This window comes from Tursiops truncatus, chromosome 4 (assembly GCF_011762595.2).
Source record: "Tursiops truncatus isolate mTurTru1 chromosome 4, mTurTru1.mat.Y, whole genome shotgun sequence".
In the NCBI taxonomy this organism is placed as follows: domain Eukaryota; kingdom Metazoa; phylum Chordata; class Mammalia; order Artiodactyla; family Delphinidae; genus Tursiops; species Tursiops truncatus.
This window is the reverse complement of record NC_047037.1, coordinates 66,040,892-66,058,337: the sequence shown is the minus strand read 5'-3', so window position 1 is coordinate 66,058,337 and position 17,446 is coordinate 66,040,892. Positions and strand designations below refer to the sequence as shown.

The window sequence follows — 17,446 nt, the reverse complement described above, 5'->3', positions numbered from 1 at the left end:
AAGGGTCTCATTTCTATCTTGACTTGCTCCAGGGGCTGAGCGCTCACTATCACTGGAGGTAGCGCATTCCAGCCCTGTAGAACCCTGGCCATTCTTCCTTCTGAGCTGGAATCTGCCACCCAGGGACTTCCTCCCTTTTGTGCTAATTGTGCCCTCTGGGGCCATCGCAACAAGTCTAGAATGTGGCTGGTTTCAGAAAAGCTAGCACTAAAAAAGGAGCTCTGGTCACTGATTAACAATAGCACCCTTTCGGAGCATGCGTCCTCGTTCCTTTGGGGTTGAAGCTGCAAAAATAACTGACCTCCAGGGCTCTCGCCCAGAGCAAATCAATGTGTCTCAAAATTGTGCCGCTTAAATGGTTAAGGTACTTGTACGTCAGAAATACAAATGGCAGTGTGCCTGAGTGTAACTCAAACTCACAAGATAAATATTACTCATCTTCCTGGAATTTTAATTTTAACGATGCTTTTTAAAAGAGGGAGATAAATATATTTAAATGTATATTTGTATTAAAATGCAAAATTGAAACAAGTTTTACAAAAAAATAAACAAATTATATTTTTTCTACGGAACCCTTCAGATTATAGCCTCAGGATGCCCGAGGCAGACATTCATTTTGCCCTGCTCCTAATTGGGGTAAAAGTTTTAAAGGACTGTTCTAATATATCACCTCTTCCACATCGTGGAAGGCATCAGAAGCTAGAGGTACTCCATAGATTGGATTCCCTACTGCAGTTCCTGATGCATCTGTGAGAAGGGCAGGTTTAGTCCAAATTCTAATCCTAAATTCACGATTCATCCTAATAAAAATCACCATTTACCAGGCACTGTTATGCACTGTACATTCATTATGTCTAATCCTATCAATAACCCTGCTACCTAAAGATGTATTATCCCCATTTTAGGGTTGAAGAAACTGCCCTGGAGACAGTGTCCTGCCCAAGGCAACGTAGATAGAAAGAGGTGGAATTCAACCCCAGGTCTATCTGACCACCAATCCTGAATTCTTTCCACTCACCACTCTGCCTCCTTAGGCACTTTTGCTTGTTCTTTAGTACAAGAACCACAGTCCCTTCTTTCAGAAAAAGGCAAAGCTTTGTTGGATGGGTAAGCGCTAAGATAGGTCACAATATTTGTAACTTTCAGTCTTGCAAGGTAACTAAAACAGATACACTTGTAAGTATCTCTCATATTTTACAGGGTTATATATTTTATATCACATCTCATTGTAATCTAGCAGTTGAAATAATATTTTCATTTTAAATCAGGAATTTATGGAAAAAAAGAACATTCCCTCTTCTGCTTAAATGTTTCAAAGTATTATTATTATTTTTGGTTTCTGAAGTCTAAATTCTAATGCCAAACAAATTAAGAAAGCAATACGTTAAGAGCTGATCTATGCCCCACAAGCATATGCCCAAGTGACAACTTCAAAACAAATTTTCTAACCAATTAAAAAAAGAAAAATCCCTTGCTTCTAATTAACTTGTCTTGAAGCGTTCTCCGTGTGCTGAGCATGGCTGACGCTTTTATTGAGACCAGCGACAAAAGCTATCCAAGTAGCTCTGGTCATTTCTATATATATGTGGATACCTACTAGGATCCTCAAAGGCAAACAGGATGAATGTCAGAATCCAACCTAAGTTCTTTGAAGTTAGGCTGTGTTCTGAGTTAGTTGGAAGGAAAACTTATATTCAAAAGTAACTGTAATAAAAGAATACTTCTAACAGGTAGAAAGAATGTATAAAATTTAAAAATGCTTCTACATGAAGATACGGTTTCAATTATTACATTGTGGCACCAACTAACGAGTCAAACCTCACATCTGTCAAAATAAAACCATCATTACTATCCTGGGAAAAGGGCCTTAAAATTTTATTGCTTAATTTTATTTTACTAAAACACAAGCAGCTAATTACAGAGATTTTCTTTCCAGGAAATTTCAAAGCATTTTAGAAAAGTATATAGAATTATATTTACTTACCGTATAGTTATTGACTAAGACCATCTAGTATTGTGTAAATTTTAAAGTAAGTGCCCAGTTCTCAAAAAGAAATAAGACTTGCTAGGTAAAAGAAAGTAAGAAGTCCCCATTCCTCTCCTTTTCTGACATAGCTTAGTCAGCGCTCCTAAAAAGACAACTAAAGGAAATAAGAGGTATTTTCTTATACGTCAAAGAAAAACATCCAGTAGACTATCGAATGCAGTAATCAATGAAGTGAAGATTTTAGACTGAATTTGAACATTCCATTTGAATTGGTTTGGCTCTTTTCCTCAAAGTAGAAGTCCATATCATGAAAATACACTATCAGGACTACAAAAGTGTCTTAGAAAACATTGAACTTACAAATTCAAAGTGTACACGTTTTCCTTTAAAGAAGGATCCACTCACTACTTTCTTAGAAACCATTTCACTTCCTCTCTCTCCTGTTCTTTCTTTTGAGTATCCTCTCTCTATTCCCACTCTTAATCCCAAAGTACCTAAGAGGATAATTACACTTGGGTGAAGGCTGAGAGAAGATTCCATGAAAACTTAACAAAAAGACTGTTCCCAGCACAATTCTTACACCTTGTAACACCTATGTCTAAAATTTTTATGCAGAGAAAAGCATTATAGCTGAGAACTGTGGAATGCTAGGCAAGAAATCAATTCTGAAATATGAATACATTATAGAAACTTATACAAATAGCTAATATTTAATTGTTTCATGAGTAGGAAACTAGACAGGAAGAAGTCTATATTTTCTTCTGGTTCTGCTGCTGAATGAGACATCTTTTCTTCCCTAGATCTCAAGTTCCTCATCACTTGTCATTCCAACTTTTGCATCAAAATGTTCATGAATGAGTTACTATTTGTTAAATTATATGATGATTCTCAGACATAAAATATAAATACCTGCAAGATATGCCTTTGTTACAATTATATACAAAAGTGTAAGCTGTAGTCTTTGAAGATAAACATAAAACATAATCCATTACCAGTGAATATTATGAAAGGACAATATAAGCCTAAAGAATGAGTTACCCATGGTAACTTTTAGAGGCTGATGATTTTCTCTTGAAAGGCTAATTAAAATAGTTATTTGCCAAGTGTCTTCCTAAACTCAAAGGGAATAAAGTTAGACTAAAGCATTTAAAAGGAGTGTGCATTTATTTATACATGCATAACTTCAACATATGCTAGGCGTGAGAATAAGTAAAGGAAAAAGAGGTTACTTATCTATGTGGATTAGTTCAGAAAAGGAATTATTAATCATCACAACAGGAGACATTTCCTATGCATCAGAAGTACAAAAAAGTTATTCCAAATTTCTATTATGAAAATGCTTTGTATTTTACATGTTGGGCAATCTGCTTTATCTAATTACCAACTAAACACCATTTCCCAAAGGCCTTCCCCACTAATTCCATTGTTTCATACAGAATGGTTGGAAGAGTGAGGGTAGGTGATAAACTTGAATTGATAGTGTTTAGAGGGAAACACCAAACCCTGGGTCTAATACACAATTTGTGTCCTCAAACACCTCCACTATCAATCACTAATGCAAAGGAATGGAACTCTCTACAGTAGCACTCCTATCCTTTCTCATAACCAGCTGCTTTGGGGGAAACTTTTCCTCTCAAGACCATTCCACTCTGGAGAGTGCGGTGGCAGGCAGGGATAGTAAACACACACCAAAACTCTATTTTCAAATTCAAAAGGATCCAGTTTTTCTTTTCTTTTCTTAAGTGCAAAATTGGTAATAATATCTTTTAAAATTGATTCACTGTCTTAAAATAAATAATGGTCTATACTACAGAAATTTTTTGAATATAATTCTTAGCAAAAGGAATACATTTTGTAACTATTCATTCTAATTCCCCTATTTTGAGAAACATAGGCTTCTCAAATCGTTACATATCAAATGCATAAAATTCTGGTCTGTCAAATGTTAATTTAAATGTTTATTACAATAGCATATCAGTTTTAGATAAGTTTATAAAAAGAACTGTTAGGATTTTATAAGTAAACTTAACACACACTTAACACACATATGTCAAGGCATACAAGACATTTAAGCAAATTTTATAGAACTATGAGAATCATTTTGCTGTTTTAAACAATTACCGTAGCTTATAGAACTTTGCTTTTATGACATACAGTTAATCATATCTATGACTTACTTGATGACAATTTCTTGTTCAGAAACATAATCTATAATTATAACATTGTTCTTATGGGAAAATGAAATTTGCTTTTCCAAGAATACAAAGTAGAAAAAAAAAGAGAGAGATAGGCAATTTATAACGTTTAATGTTAGGGCTCTAGATTCATAAAATCTCAAATTAACAGATAGAGTAGAAGGAAAAAAGTAAGCAAAGGGGGAGAGAGAAAGAAGGAATAGCTTTGAAGCCCAAATTATAGTAAATTAACTCCTTTGTTACTCAACAAGCGTAAAATATTTGTATTTATATAAATACATGTATGTATTTTTGCATTTTTAATAAAAAGTAAATTTTTCTCCTAATGACCTAGTCAAAATGATCACAATTTAAAACTCTGTTACTGGTTTGCTGAAATATTACCAATAAAGCACTGAGACTCTAAGAAAAAAATTATCTGATTAACAATTACAGGATCTAATTAAACATGTTTTAAGAAGAAATTATTTTACATTAGAAAAAAAAGTACACACATATGCAAACATATATATTTATCCTACGTTTATTTCTAGGGACTTATAGATCGATACTGCTTCATTTCATGTCTGCTTATAAATGGAAAACCTCGAAAAACTGCCTGAATTGTAAGCATGGATATGATGTACTATTCACGCAGGTAAATCTAAAAACAAAAATGCAGGATCCTAAGATAATAACATACTGTGTTTTTAGAGTTTCACCTCTCAGGCTCCCAAAGTACTTTGTAAATTTTAATTAAGGCTCACAGCAATCCTACCAAGTAAATATTACAATACCCATTTAACAGATGAGCACAAACAGAGTCACTTGCCCCAGATCACAGAGTTTTTTAGAGCCCACAAGTTGTCCTTCTGAGTTCTGTGTTCTACCTAATGAGCCACACTCTTCAGGAGCCTGTCAGATGACTCCTCAAATTCAAATGAGGATCCTTAAGTAAGCAATCATTATTGCTTTGAATTAATACAACTTGGAAACCACTCCAAGTAAAAGAAGAGTCTTTTGAAATGGTGTCCTCATCTTATTTGTTATATTTTCTACAAGATTTAGTGCAGATGATACTGGTAAAACAGCATAAAGAGGAAAACAAAAATGCAACCTAAATGAGTAACCCACAAAAGAACACCTGTTTGATGAACTTGAAGACACAGAATTAACTCTGCATAAAACAATTAGAAATTACATTCCAATTCTTCAGAACCTTCTAATAAAATAACAAGGTGGCAATATACTGTTTTATTTTTTTAACCAAGAAATCATGAGTCTTCATTATTAGATTCAAAGTGAAATGAGAAGGCTGATTCTATTTATAAAGTGAGAATCCCTCCCTAATTCACCTCACAGTAAATTAGACCTAGGGTCTCCGGCTACTCTCAATTTCCTTTAAATTTCAGCTGAGGGCAGCCTGATGATGGGGTCGTAATCTTTATTAAAAACCACAGGAGAGATGGCTGCTAAGATCAGTACCTTTAGGCCCCTGTGTGCCTAATTACAGGACCCCTTGTTCTAAACACCATTCCACGTCTACAAAACATCTGCAGGGCTTCAAAGAGTCTAAGATTTTCCTTTCTGTTCTACAATAAACTTTAATTTCAAAAAATTAGAAGCTGTTGAACAGAAAGCTATGTTATCTCATGCCTCCTTCAGGCTCCAGTGACCTAACAGACATACTAATTGCTGCTGCTATAAAACCATGAGGATTTATTTCATATGTAGTTGCTTTTACCCATGACATGACAGCTGATTGCTAAATACCTCTCATGAGAAAAATACATATTCCCTTCTCCACCAGAGGGGGTGGGGACAGTTACAAGACTTGATCACACTATGGAAATGGTTAACATCAGGGAATGCAAACAGGAGAAGGTGTAAAGCTCACATATGGGAAGACACTGAGAGCAATAAATGACACCCATCATGCAGGGCTGACTTGAAGAAATCTCTGTCAAACTGAATGATACATAGTATTTTTTTAATGGCTCAAGAAAAATACAATGACATTATTCTCTGTCTATACCTCAATTTTCTGGTGATTTTTGTTCTGCCACACCCTCTACGTGCTAATTACAAATGAGCCACTGGTTAGTGAGCTGAGAAAACTGATTCGAAGCACTTTCAATCTCACTGCCTTTTCTGGGTACAGCTTTGGCCAATTTTAGTTAAGTTATGGAGTCCCATAAATTCTCTAAGTATTAAGTATTAATTCTCTAAGTATTAAAACAAAACAGGGTTTCCTTGGTGGCAGTGTTAGAATCTGCCTGCCAATGCAGAGGACGCGGTTCGAGCCCTGGTCCGGGAAGATCCCACATGCGGTGGGGCAACTAAGCCCATGCACCACGACTACTAAGCCTGTGCTCTAGAGCCCATGAGCCACAACGACTGAGCCCGTGCACCACAACTATTGAAGCCTGCGTGCCTAGACCCTGTGCTCTGCAACAAGAGAATCCACCTCAAGGAGACGCCTGCGCATCACAACGAAGAGTAGCCCCTGTTTGCCCCAACTAGAGAAAGCCTGCACACAGCAACGAAGACCCAGTGCAGCCAAAAATAAATAAGTAAATAAATAAATAAAAATTTTAAAAATAAAAAAATAAATAAAACAAAACAAAGAAGATTCTTTCCTTATGCCAAGGATCCAATGTGCAGATCATTATATTTTATAAAATAAATTTTATAGGAATATGAAGGTAGGAAGGTCATTAACTGCATGAAAACAAACTGAGAAAGATCTACTTTGATAATGTATTGCTTAGTTTATTGCAGGGGGTGGGAGGGTGCAGTCAATCTATAGGACCTTTGAAAGGAACAGAGAATTATTATTTCCAAATGGAATATATTTATTCATAACTTTCCCCTTAGATGCTTGCTCTAGTTTCCAGTTATTTTATTTAAATTTTAAGCAACTGTCCCTTGTCACTGTTAAATATACTGCAAAGACAGCCTTCAGTCTGACTATTGTTTTGTTTGGTCTGTGGGTTTTACAACTTTTTTTTTTTTAAATGAATATATCACTTAAAGATCTGGAGATATTACATGCAAATCCAGGTTTCTAGATGCTCTTGAAAAAGTCATCTTTTAACTCCAGCCCTACCTTCCCCCATGACACCAGGGTGGAGTTGCAGAGCAGATTCCCTTGCAGAGAAGGTGTGTAAGCTCATTTTGCCACTGTCCCCATCCCCACCATTTGACTCATTTACACTACCCCCTAGTGCCACAGATATTTGACTTTGCCACCTTCAAGGTAGTCCATTATTAGTGGAAGTGATTTTTTAGGGAAATGGGCCTGATGATCGGATCCCTGCTCTTGATGGAAATTTCCATGGTAATTTATTTATACCACAATCCTCCTCATAATAATCCACCCTTCTGGGAAACCAAAGCCACAGTGGAAAAACAAAATACCAAGTGGCTGGTAATATCTACAAAATGAAATTGACTACTATGAATAATAATATAAGTGAAGGAGAAGGAGAAAGAGGAAGAGGAACAGGACAAAGAAAAAGAAGGGAAAAAAGGGGGGGTTGCTGTTATTCTTTCTGTAGTAGAAAAAGAAAGGCGAGTTTAGTTAAATTTGCTATTTATTTCTTCTTAATCAGTGGTCAGTTCTCGCAACATTAGATGCAATAAATAAATAAATATAATTTTTTTTTCCTTTAAATAGAAACTCTACCGTGGATTCAGGAAATCACTGAGCACAGTCTGGGAGGGCCCTAAACATCAGATTAGGTGAAACCGCCTTATCACGAATACATTAACCTAGAGTTAATTTAAACAAGTTAGGGCAAACTTGCTAAGTTATTCTGCTCTGGATGTGGGGACAACACCCCTACAGCATGGCTTACAATTGAAATTCACTTTAAAGTCCAAAACCTAGAGTTAAATAAGTAACATGAACCGTCCCCAAGAATCTCCAAACCCTTTATTTAGGACATTCTTCCTCAATACTCTCGTCAACTAAGAAATAGCTTGGATAACAGGTGACAATGCTCAATGTTATTATTTTCTTTATCATGGGAGGAGCACAAAAAGACACTTCTTTATGTATCTCTGGAGATTTAGAGGATAGCTCTGGCAAGAAGTGAAAATAACCTTGTTATGATTAACAAATGTACCACTGGCAAGAGATAAGTCTCCTGACTTCTGTCCCTCAGCAATGAAACCTAACAGCCACTCAGTTAAGACCAGCCCCAGTAAAGGCTCAAGCGTTGGTGAGAGAAGCGTTTCCTTTGTGCAAGGAAGCTGATAAATCATATTCACCATGGAAAAGTTTGTCTGTACATCATGTCCTTTGATGGGCTATTCTTAAGAGTCCCCAAATTCCAGAGGGCCATGCAATGGGCTGGCTTGCATTAGATTTCTGCAGAGCTGGCAGCCTTCTTCTGGAAGTCTTACATTACAGGTAACCTGATGACAGGGAGGGTGGGCCACAGGCAGGCATCTCAGCTCGCCTGTGGAAGAGCCAAGGGGAGCGAGCTTGCAAGACCCGATATGCTGGGATCAATGAAACTCTCCGGAGAACTGGCTGTTCCCCTTTCAAATGCCACCTCCCTAATCTCCACTTGCTCAAGTCAGAATCTTCAAAGCTCTGAACACGACATGAGGCTGGCATGATTAGGAAAGGCAAAGAGGGCTCTCTAAATCACGGGTGGAGGCAAATGGCATCGAATTAATGGACAGTTAACAGTCAAGGTCAGAATGGAGGGATACTGCTTGGGACTGCAATTATTTCCTTTGGCCACGAGGAGAAAAAAAAGTTTTTTCATATTTACTAAGGGCCTATTATATGCTGGACATGGCTCTGAGCACTAGGTCCAGGTGCCTGCACTACAGGACCTTGACATCTATGAAGAGAAAAAAATCACAAGAGCAAAAAGGGATGTATGTCCAAAGTCCAGGGTCATTATCTCAGACGGAGAGCACAACAGAAAAACACTAACCTGAGGATTTTCCCAGTATTTGCACACAGATTATACTGTGTGTCCTGGGTTGTGGAGAAAACAGCTCTCAAACTGTCAAAGGTGTGTGACACTGATAATCAAGACGGATTGATCTATATTCACACACAAAAAAAGCCTTGTCCCTGGAGTCCAGCAAAAGAAAGTACTTTGCCCGCAGAAGTAGTGTCCTTACCAGTCCTCTCAAAGCTCAAGGAGGTGCCGTAGAAGGCTTATCTCATCCTCACCAGCGACTCCAAAAGCATTCCAGATCGGTACCTATGATTCTTCTGAATGGCCATCGAGTATTCTGTCATGTGGATATGCCACAATTTATGGAACCAGTTCCGAACTGGCGAGTGTGTAGGTTGCCTCCAGTACTTTTGCCACCACAAAACCACTGCTATTCTTTATTTAACACGGAGAATTAAAAAAAAAAAAAAAAAGGACATCCCCATAAATGAGAAATAAATGCTGGAATTCAACAGGTTCTTAAAGCTGGAAAAGACCTTTCCTAGTGCCGGCAAGGAGTGCCTACATCTGCTTGGACAGACCTAGGAAAGCAGCTTGGCCAACCTGCAGAAGTCTGCATATGGGAGGGCCTGATAGCATCCTATGCCAACTATTCACATATTTGAGTAGTGGATAATATCACAGTCCTGTGGGGCTGGAGTATGCATGCTAATAGCCCAAAAGCACTAAGAAAAAACAAAAGTAGAAGACATTTTGCTTTGCATTCTCTCAAATTATTACTTGCGGCGTAACTGAACCCTCAACAAAACTATAATAAGCTCGTGAAGCAAAGGGATTCAAATTCAGACTCAGTAAACACATGTATGCCTATGACTAGCCAGGTGCTGATACGTGCACCTAGCTGTGGCATGTAATCCTCACGATAAGGAAAGTATGAACATCCCTATTGGTAGGTGGAAAAAGTCAAGTTCAAAGAGATTGAACTCTCTGAGCAGGTCCCAGATGCTGCTAGTAAATTTCAGGGTTGAAATCTGCACCGAAGTTTCTCGCCATTTCCAAAGTACCATACTGTCAACTGGCCTGTGGCTGATGAGTTCCAGCTATAATGCTAGACCAGCACTTTATTATATTAAATGTTAGGCCTCTATCAGTAAGTAACAATTACACTGTGGAAATAAGAAGAAAATCTGAAACCCAAGCCCTAAATTCCGTGTTAGGTTGGGTGTGACTGTGTGTGTGTGTGTGTGTGTGTGTGTGTGTGTCTGTCTGTGTGTGTGTGTGTGTGTGTGTGTGTGTGTGAAACAGAGAATACGGAAGAATGTCATTGCTCTTCACTTTATTTCATTGGAAGAATTTTAAAATAGATACCATATTTTTATGGAACTGGGAACACACATTCATTATTGGAAACAGAGAAAACAAAGGAAATATGTGTATATACTTTAAATATATTAATTATATTTTGGCAGTGACTCTTAGTAAAACCAGAAATTAAAAGAGCAAACAACACAAAAGGATGACAAGTGATAAAATGGTACTAACAAAATTTTTACTGAAGAATTACCAGAAGAATATGAGGTACATTTGACCCTTCCTAATGACAGCTGCTTTTGCTGCTTCCAGTTTGTGGGCAGTTTTTAAAATATACTGTTTTTATTTTGAAAAATTGCTATAAAATGCACAGATGCCTAAGAAATAGGTGTCGTATAATGTAGCATAAAAACTGTCCTTTGGGGCTTCCCTGGTGGCGCAGTGGTTGAGAGTCCGCCTGCCGATGCAGGGGACGCGGGTTCGTGCCCCGGTCCGGGAGGATCCCATGTGCTGCGGAGTGGCTGGGCCCGTGAGCCATGGCTGCTGAGCCTGCGCATCTGGAGCCTGTGAGGCCACAACAGTGAGAGGCCCGCGAACCGCAAAAGAAAAAAACAAAAAAAAAATCTGTCGTTTGTCAGGTGGCCTCACTCCATACTACACAGGGCCTGCGAGTGTCTGTATCGCCTTCTGTCAATCAAGAGAAAGACAGTCTAGATAAGATGGTGGAGAGACTTGAACTGGGAAGGGGGGAGGCCTGGGTTCCTCTATTTCCTTGGCTGGTGATCAGCCATGTAACCTTTACTTCTCGAAGTTTCCTCATTTCTAAAACGGGGTAACAGCCTCGGTTCTGAGGCTCCAAGTCGCATGAGAGAACACTTAAAAATGTGAGGTCTGTGTATAAGTGTGAGGATATATAATTTGGCTCGAAGAGTTAGGTGCTGCTATGTATAAGACACTGGTGTCCATGGTTAAGAATTTACATATTTTTAGGTGATCTCAGGAGTTACTCAAACAAGGGTTCAAATGTGCTGGATTTAGATGAAATGTAGCTGGGCCTAAAATAAGTCTAATTGCGAACAAGAAAGAACATGAATAAAAATATAAATACCATGTGATATGCTAGTAGGATGGAATGGACATCTAATTCAATCATTTTATTCTGTAATATCTATAGCATACACTGTAGACAACTGAACAGAAACCCAAGAAAGGCAAACCAGCTTAAGCAAGGTCACTTATTAATGGCAGGCAAATGAACTGATTAGAAGCTAAGTTCTTCTAAAAACTATGTTGATTAACAATACTATCTCATCTTAAGGAAAAGAAGAAGTAGTTTTCACCCCATTCATCCTCATCAGAGGCACAGACTGAATTCTAGAAAGATGAAGTAACTTGGCTAAGGTCACGAGGATGATCACAGTGAGAATCCAGGTTTTCTGGCTCTCAAGAGATGCTCTTTCCCATCACCACAGTGCCTACCCCTTTTTCAGGGTCCTGATACCACTGCTGTCACATGTAAGGAAATTTTACTAGGGTACTCTACAAAACATTTTCTTTACTTTTTTTTTTTTTTTTTTTTTTTGCGATATGTGGGCCTCTCACTGTTGTGGCCTCTCCCGTTGTGGAGCACAGGCTCCGGACGCGCAGGCTCAGCGGCCGTGGCTCACGGGTCCAGCCGCTCCGCGGCATGTGGGATATTCCCGGACTGGGGCACGAACCCATGTCCCCTGCATCGGCAGGTGGATTCTCAACCACTGCGCCACCAGGGAAGCCCCTCTTTACTTTTTCTTATTAATTAATTAATTAATTTATTTATTTATTTTTGGCTGCATTGGGTCTTTGTTGCTTCGTGCTGGCTTTCTCTAGTTGTGGCAAGCGGGGGCTACTCTTCGTTGCGGTGCACGGGCTTCTCATTTCAGTGGCTTCTCTTGTTGTGGAGAATGGGCTCTAGGCGCGGGCTTCAGTAGTTGTGGCATACAGGCTCAGCAGTTGTGGCTCACAGGCTCAGTAGTTGTGGCTCGCAGGCCCTAGAGCACAGGCTCAGTAGTTGTGGCACACGGGCTTAGTTGCCCTGCGGCACATGGGATCTTCCTGGACCAGGGCTTGAACCCGTGTCCCCTGCACTGGCAGGCGGATTCCTAACCACTGCGCCACCAGGGAAGCCCCATTTTCTTTACATTTAACCTACCACTTATGTAGGTATCCCCAACCGTTTTTTTTTTTTTTGAGACAGTGTACCTCTCTGAGAGAGGGGATTTGATGGAAGATGGTTCAGAACTGCACTAAAACTGAAAAAAAGTGTTAAGACTTCTGTATGAGGAGGTGGGGAGGGAGGGGGGAGGAAGAAAGATTGATGTTCCATCATGCTCCATCCCCAAGGTTCTTTAGCCATTTTAGGAGGGCAGTGATTCTTCATTTAGTGGCCCCAACATGCCCATTATCCCTCAGATGTGCTCACTCTTAATACAGTAGAGCTCTGCAAATGTCAGATGAAAAACTGTTAGCTTTGAAGTTCAGCGATTGTAAACATCCAGTTGGTGTGACTCCTATTCAAAAACACATCAGTGATCCATTTATAAAATGGTTATTTTAGTGGTTCTTCAGCAAGACATTACTTGGATCAATCAACCAATATATCTTTAAGTTTACTCTAAGTTTACTCACCTGGAGTGTCCACCTCCACAATTATTAATATAAAAGAGACTAAACAGTATGACACAATTGACTTAAAAAAGCACATGGAAGAGAGATCAAGTTTTAAGCTAACACTTCTACTTTATGGTTGAAATAGGAACCATGACAGAACCGCTTCTCAAACTATGGAAGAAACGCGCTACGATAAATTTTTAGACAATTATGGGACATCCTGACGTGAAATGGTGAAAAGAAAAAGAAAGGACATAATCTAGTGGGAGGAGGGTGGCAGAATCAGAAATAGGACCAGCTACACAAAAGTCTCTGTAACGTTAGGGGTGCCACCGGATCCCCATGTTTTTTCAGCTTTCCTCACTAGTAAAATGGGAGTTGTGAAATGTGCCCTACCTAGCTCACAAAAAAAGTGAGGCCAAAATGAGGGGACACGTGTGAAATTATGTTGGAATTTAGTGTTACTAATGCAGATTATTTTATAAACTGTACAACTGGAGAAAAGCCTGGATACTGTAACATACAAACAGAAATGATTTCCAAAGAAACCTATTTGCCAAAGAGGGAAAAATCTGTTAAAACAATTTGAAAGCTACTTCTCAACAAGACGATGACGTTTGGAAGCATTTCTATAATCTCAGCAAACATTAAATTCTTTGACAAAATGTGTGTCACTTTGGTCTTGGGCATTCTTTGATCAACCAGTTAAAACCAGTCTTATAGGTTTCCTCCCTTATATTTAAGCTTTATTCATGTTATAATAAAATAAACTCTGAAATAGAATCAACATTCTTGTAGCTTTTTTAATTTTTAAAAGTATTTCCATGTTTTCTTAGAAAAGTTATACATAAGATTTTTTTCAACATTTTTCATCAGAATCTCTTTGAAACTAATTTAGGCCCCTAATGTGTAGTTTAGGAGGATTTTGGGAGGGAAACTTGCTTCTACATGTAATAGATATATATGTATCAATAAATTATGATTCATGTTATAGAACCCACATGCACAAATTTAACCCTTCCTTAATAGATGAGATCTTAATTTCTTTTTACACTGTGTTTGTGATTTTATTCTTTTTTTTTTTTAAATCGCACCTTACTGGGTCATTTATTTTTTCAAAATAATGAGACTGGTAACGCCTACATTCTGCAGACTGCAAACACATATCCTATGATTACGGTATTTTCCATTGGCGTAATGCTTTACGTTTTTCCAAAAAAAATCCTTCACACAAAGGACCTCCCAACAGTGTGCGGCAGGCTAGAACGCATCAACTGAAATTGCTAGGAGCCAGCCAGAACGCAGTTTGGTTCCCAGATCAGGGCTGTTCCTACTAAATGGCACTTTCTCTGTCTCTGGGTCAGTGTTGAATATTTCAAACCAAAATGTCCTTAGAGGACTGGGAGAAATTTTGCACCATTCAATATGGAGCTCTAAGCTTTGATGGGGGAGAGAGCCGGGGTGGGGGAGGGGTGATGGAGAAGACCCTTGTACTTGGGAATCAGGTTCAAGGACACATGGGTGCCCGGTGCTCTTACCGTCCAGGTGGCGGACTTGGCGGTGCTGGACTGCTGGAAGGACACATCAAAGCTGTGTGGGCCTGGGTAGTCGGTGTTGGAGGGGATGGCGGGCGAAGGCGAGAGGGCGTCGAAGGTGGAGCTGGGCTGTGCGTAGGGCGAGGGCGCCGTGACGCTATTCTGGGCGTGGTCTGTGTTGTAGGGACTGGTGGACGAGGAGCCGTTCTGGATCTGCTGGTCCATGCTGTTCAGGAGCCCCAGGTTCGTGTACTGTGGCTGCGGGACACCCAGAAACCCCCCACGTTAGCCATTTAAGCTGCAGATCCTTGCTGCCAAAAAGGCATCATTTGGTGAGTGCCTTCTACAGAGTTCCACGTCACGTCTGCAACACTTCGCGCTCAAGGGAAAATGACCGATTTGTCATGCATAGTTCGAAACTCCAAGAGAAACCCCAGGTGTGTGTATGTTTTGTAATGACCTGCACAGTTCACACAGCTTCACGGGCAACCTTTGGAGACTGCGGTCTCCCCGAGAGCATTTGAAAGTGGATTATGTGCTCATTCGCAAACTGGGCAGGAAGTACCAGTGCTCTGTAGCTGCTTATGAATTCTTTAAAATGAATACTGACTGCTACTCTTTTTTTCTTCTTCTTCTGTCCTGGTATTCAGAATGAAAAAGACCACTAGATAGATATGTTCTAGAGGAGACTTAAGCATCAAATTGTTGTTTACTGAGAAAAATCAGTTGTCCTCCAAATTTCCTTTTAGTCATCATTCTAAATTCTGTCTCAGGGTACCGACTTGCCCCCAGGGACTAGGTTCATGAAGACTGGAGGGAAATGAGTAGCAGGGATAGGGAGAGGCAACTATATATTTTAAAAGGTTACATGCTAGCAGACCATCCAAACAGCCTAATTTTTCATCTGTTTTTTCATTTTCTTTGTAGCAGTTTACTATTTTCTAAAGTAGAACATGTGTAAGAGAAATATCATCTAGTTATGATTAAGATTCTATGTTTGAAATAATTCAGAAGTATATTAATTCATATAGCTTCTCTGCCAGGTGTTTTATTTCTTCTAGGAAAACCGGCACCAAGTAGGTATTCAATAAGATGTTTATGGGAAGAATGATTTAACTTCTCATTCCATCGGCAAAAAATCTTTACTGTATTACTATCAGAGAGGGGAAGTGATTTGCTCAAGCATCGGCTAATAAGCAAAGAGTAGGGATTTTGAAACCAAATCTTGCGATTTCAAGTCCAGGGCCCTGCCAACACCATCACACCTGTCAGCCTGATAAAATAATTCAAGTCATTCCTGAGTCCAATTGGACACATTTCCAGAAGGGGCCACCAGCCTGTGTACCATTTTCCCTTTGTGAAATCTTCTGACACGTGGAAACCTCACTGTTTCTTCAAGTTAGCAACAGGAAAACAAATGAAAAGCAAAAAGAAGGCAGTCCTGTGGGTACATATTTTATAAAGGAAATGAGAAGTCTGGCTCTTCAACTGAAACATAACAGAGTCCCAGATTAAGTCAAACTACAGAGAAGAACAAACTCACAAAGAAATGGATGCTTGAAAACAATTTTAATTCCACTTTAAGCGTAAGAAAATGATTTTACTAAACTTTAAGTATTTCACATGGGGAGGAGAAAGGACTCTGCCATTCCATTCAGTCCAGAGAGCATCTGTCTAAATGTTAACGGTTGCATGCCCATTCCATTACACGTATGCATTCGCATTCCACTGCCGAATGCCATGTCCCCATTTGCTCTTCAAATAACTATTAATCTCTTTACACTTATCCCCCTGCTGACAAGAGCAGCTGTTAGTCTCGCCTTCTCTCCCCTGACTTCCACAGCTCCTAGGCCTGTCCTCCATCTTTAGCTTCCCCTCTTGACAGGTGAGGCAAACTGCAGGTGAGACAGCTGTGAGAGACAAAACTAAAACCTGAGGCCCGGACGAAGGCGTCCACACCCCTGGCTGAATGAAAGCTCTTAGGTGTCCAAGCCTGCGGCAACAGCCTAGAAAGGGGATTGAAATTATTATTTGTGTTCAAGTTAAGGGTCAGTATACAAAGCACTCCTGAGCGTCCTGTAGGAATCAGATAATGCTCCCAGAGGCACGTGCTTCCCTAGAGCAGTACAATTAGGGAGGCAGCCGCCCCTGACAAAGGGGACAAAGAAATTCGCCAGGCACTTTCTCACAGGCAGTAAAAAGTCTGTTGGGCCAACCCTTTCCTCCTCCTTCTAGCTACACAGAATGGAACTTCAGCTAATTGTGCGCTTGGGGAAGAACAAAGAAACATGGCCCTTTGAATTTTTTTTTCCAATAAATGTAAAGAGAAAAGTTTGGGGACCCAGCTTTAAAAGCCAGTGAGTAAACACTCAGTGCTGCTTGAAGGACATAAGAGAAATGGAAACTCCATTTACCTCAGGGGTACAAAGACGACGTCCCTGGGACAGCAGTGAGACTGAACATACGGGGTGGCACCAAAGAAGCAGAAACTCTATTTCAAGCCATTAATAGGTGTTGATGGCTAGGCTTTTACATGCCATAATTTTTAATCCCAAAAAGTTCGGCTGAAATATTTTCTTCCCAATAGGATTTGCTTCCAGGGCTGACGCCTCAATTTATATAATGTAAAACTAGATTTCTCAGGTTTGGGCAAAGAGCTGCTGACTATTCAAGATAAAAATGGGAAAACATATTTCATTTTAAGCTTTCCTCAAATTTTACTTTAAAGAAACAAAAGCTAAGTAGTATACTCAATTGTCTTTAAAAAAAAAAGCATAAAAACAACACTAACTTTGAATTAACTAGCCTGAAACACACAGCAACAAACCCACCAAAGTAAGAACTGTATGATTAAAAATCTTCTTGCAG

General features: G+C 39.4%; 1 protein-coding gene across 5 annotated transcripts in view; it reads right to left on the bottom strand.

Moving 5' to 3' along the window:
• The window catches only part of TP63 (tumor protein p63), a 100,453-nt gene that overhangs the window by 65,894 nt on the left and 17,113 nt on the right, over positions 1-17,446 (bottom strand). For 4 of the 5 annotated variants that reach the window (XM_019946063.3, XM_004319992.4, XM_004319990.4 and 1 more), the window contains exon 2: positions 14,582-14,836. The exons of the other annotated variant lie outside the window; for it this stretch is intronic. In XM_019946063.3, coding sequence (XP_019801622.1) covers positions 14,582-14,836 — 255 coding nt within the window. The remainder of the gene's footprint in view (positions 1-14,581; positions 14,837-17,446) is intronic. 5 annotated transcript variants of the gene reach the window in all.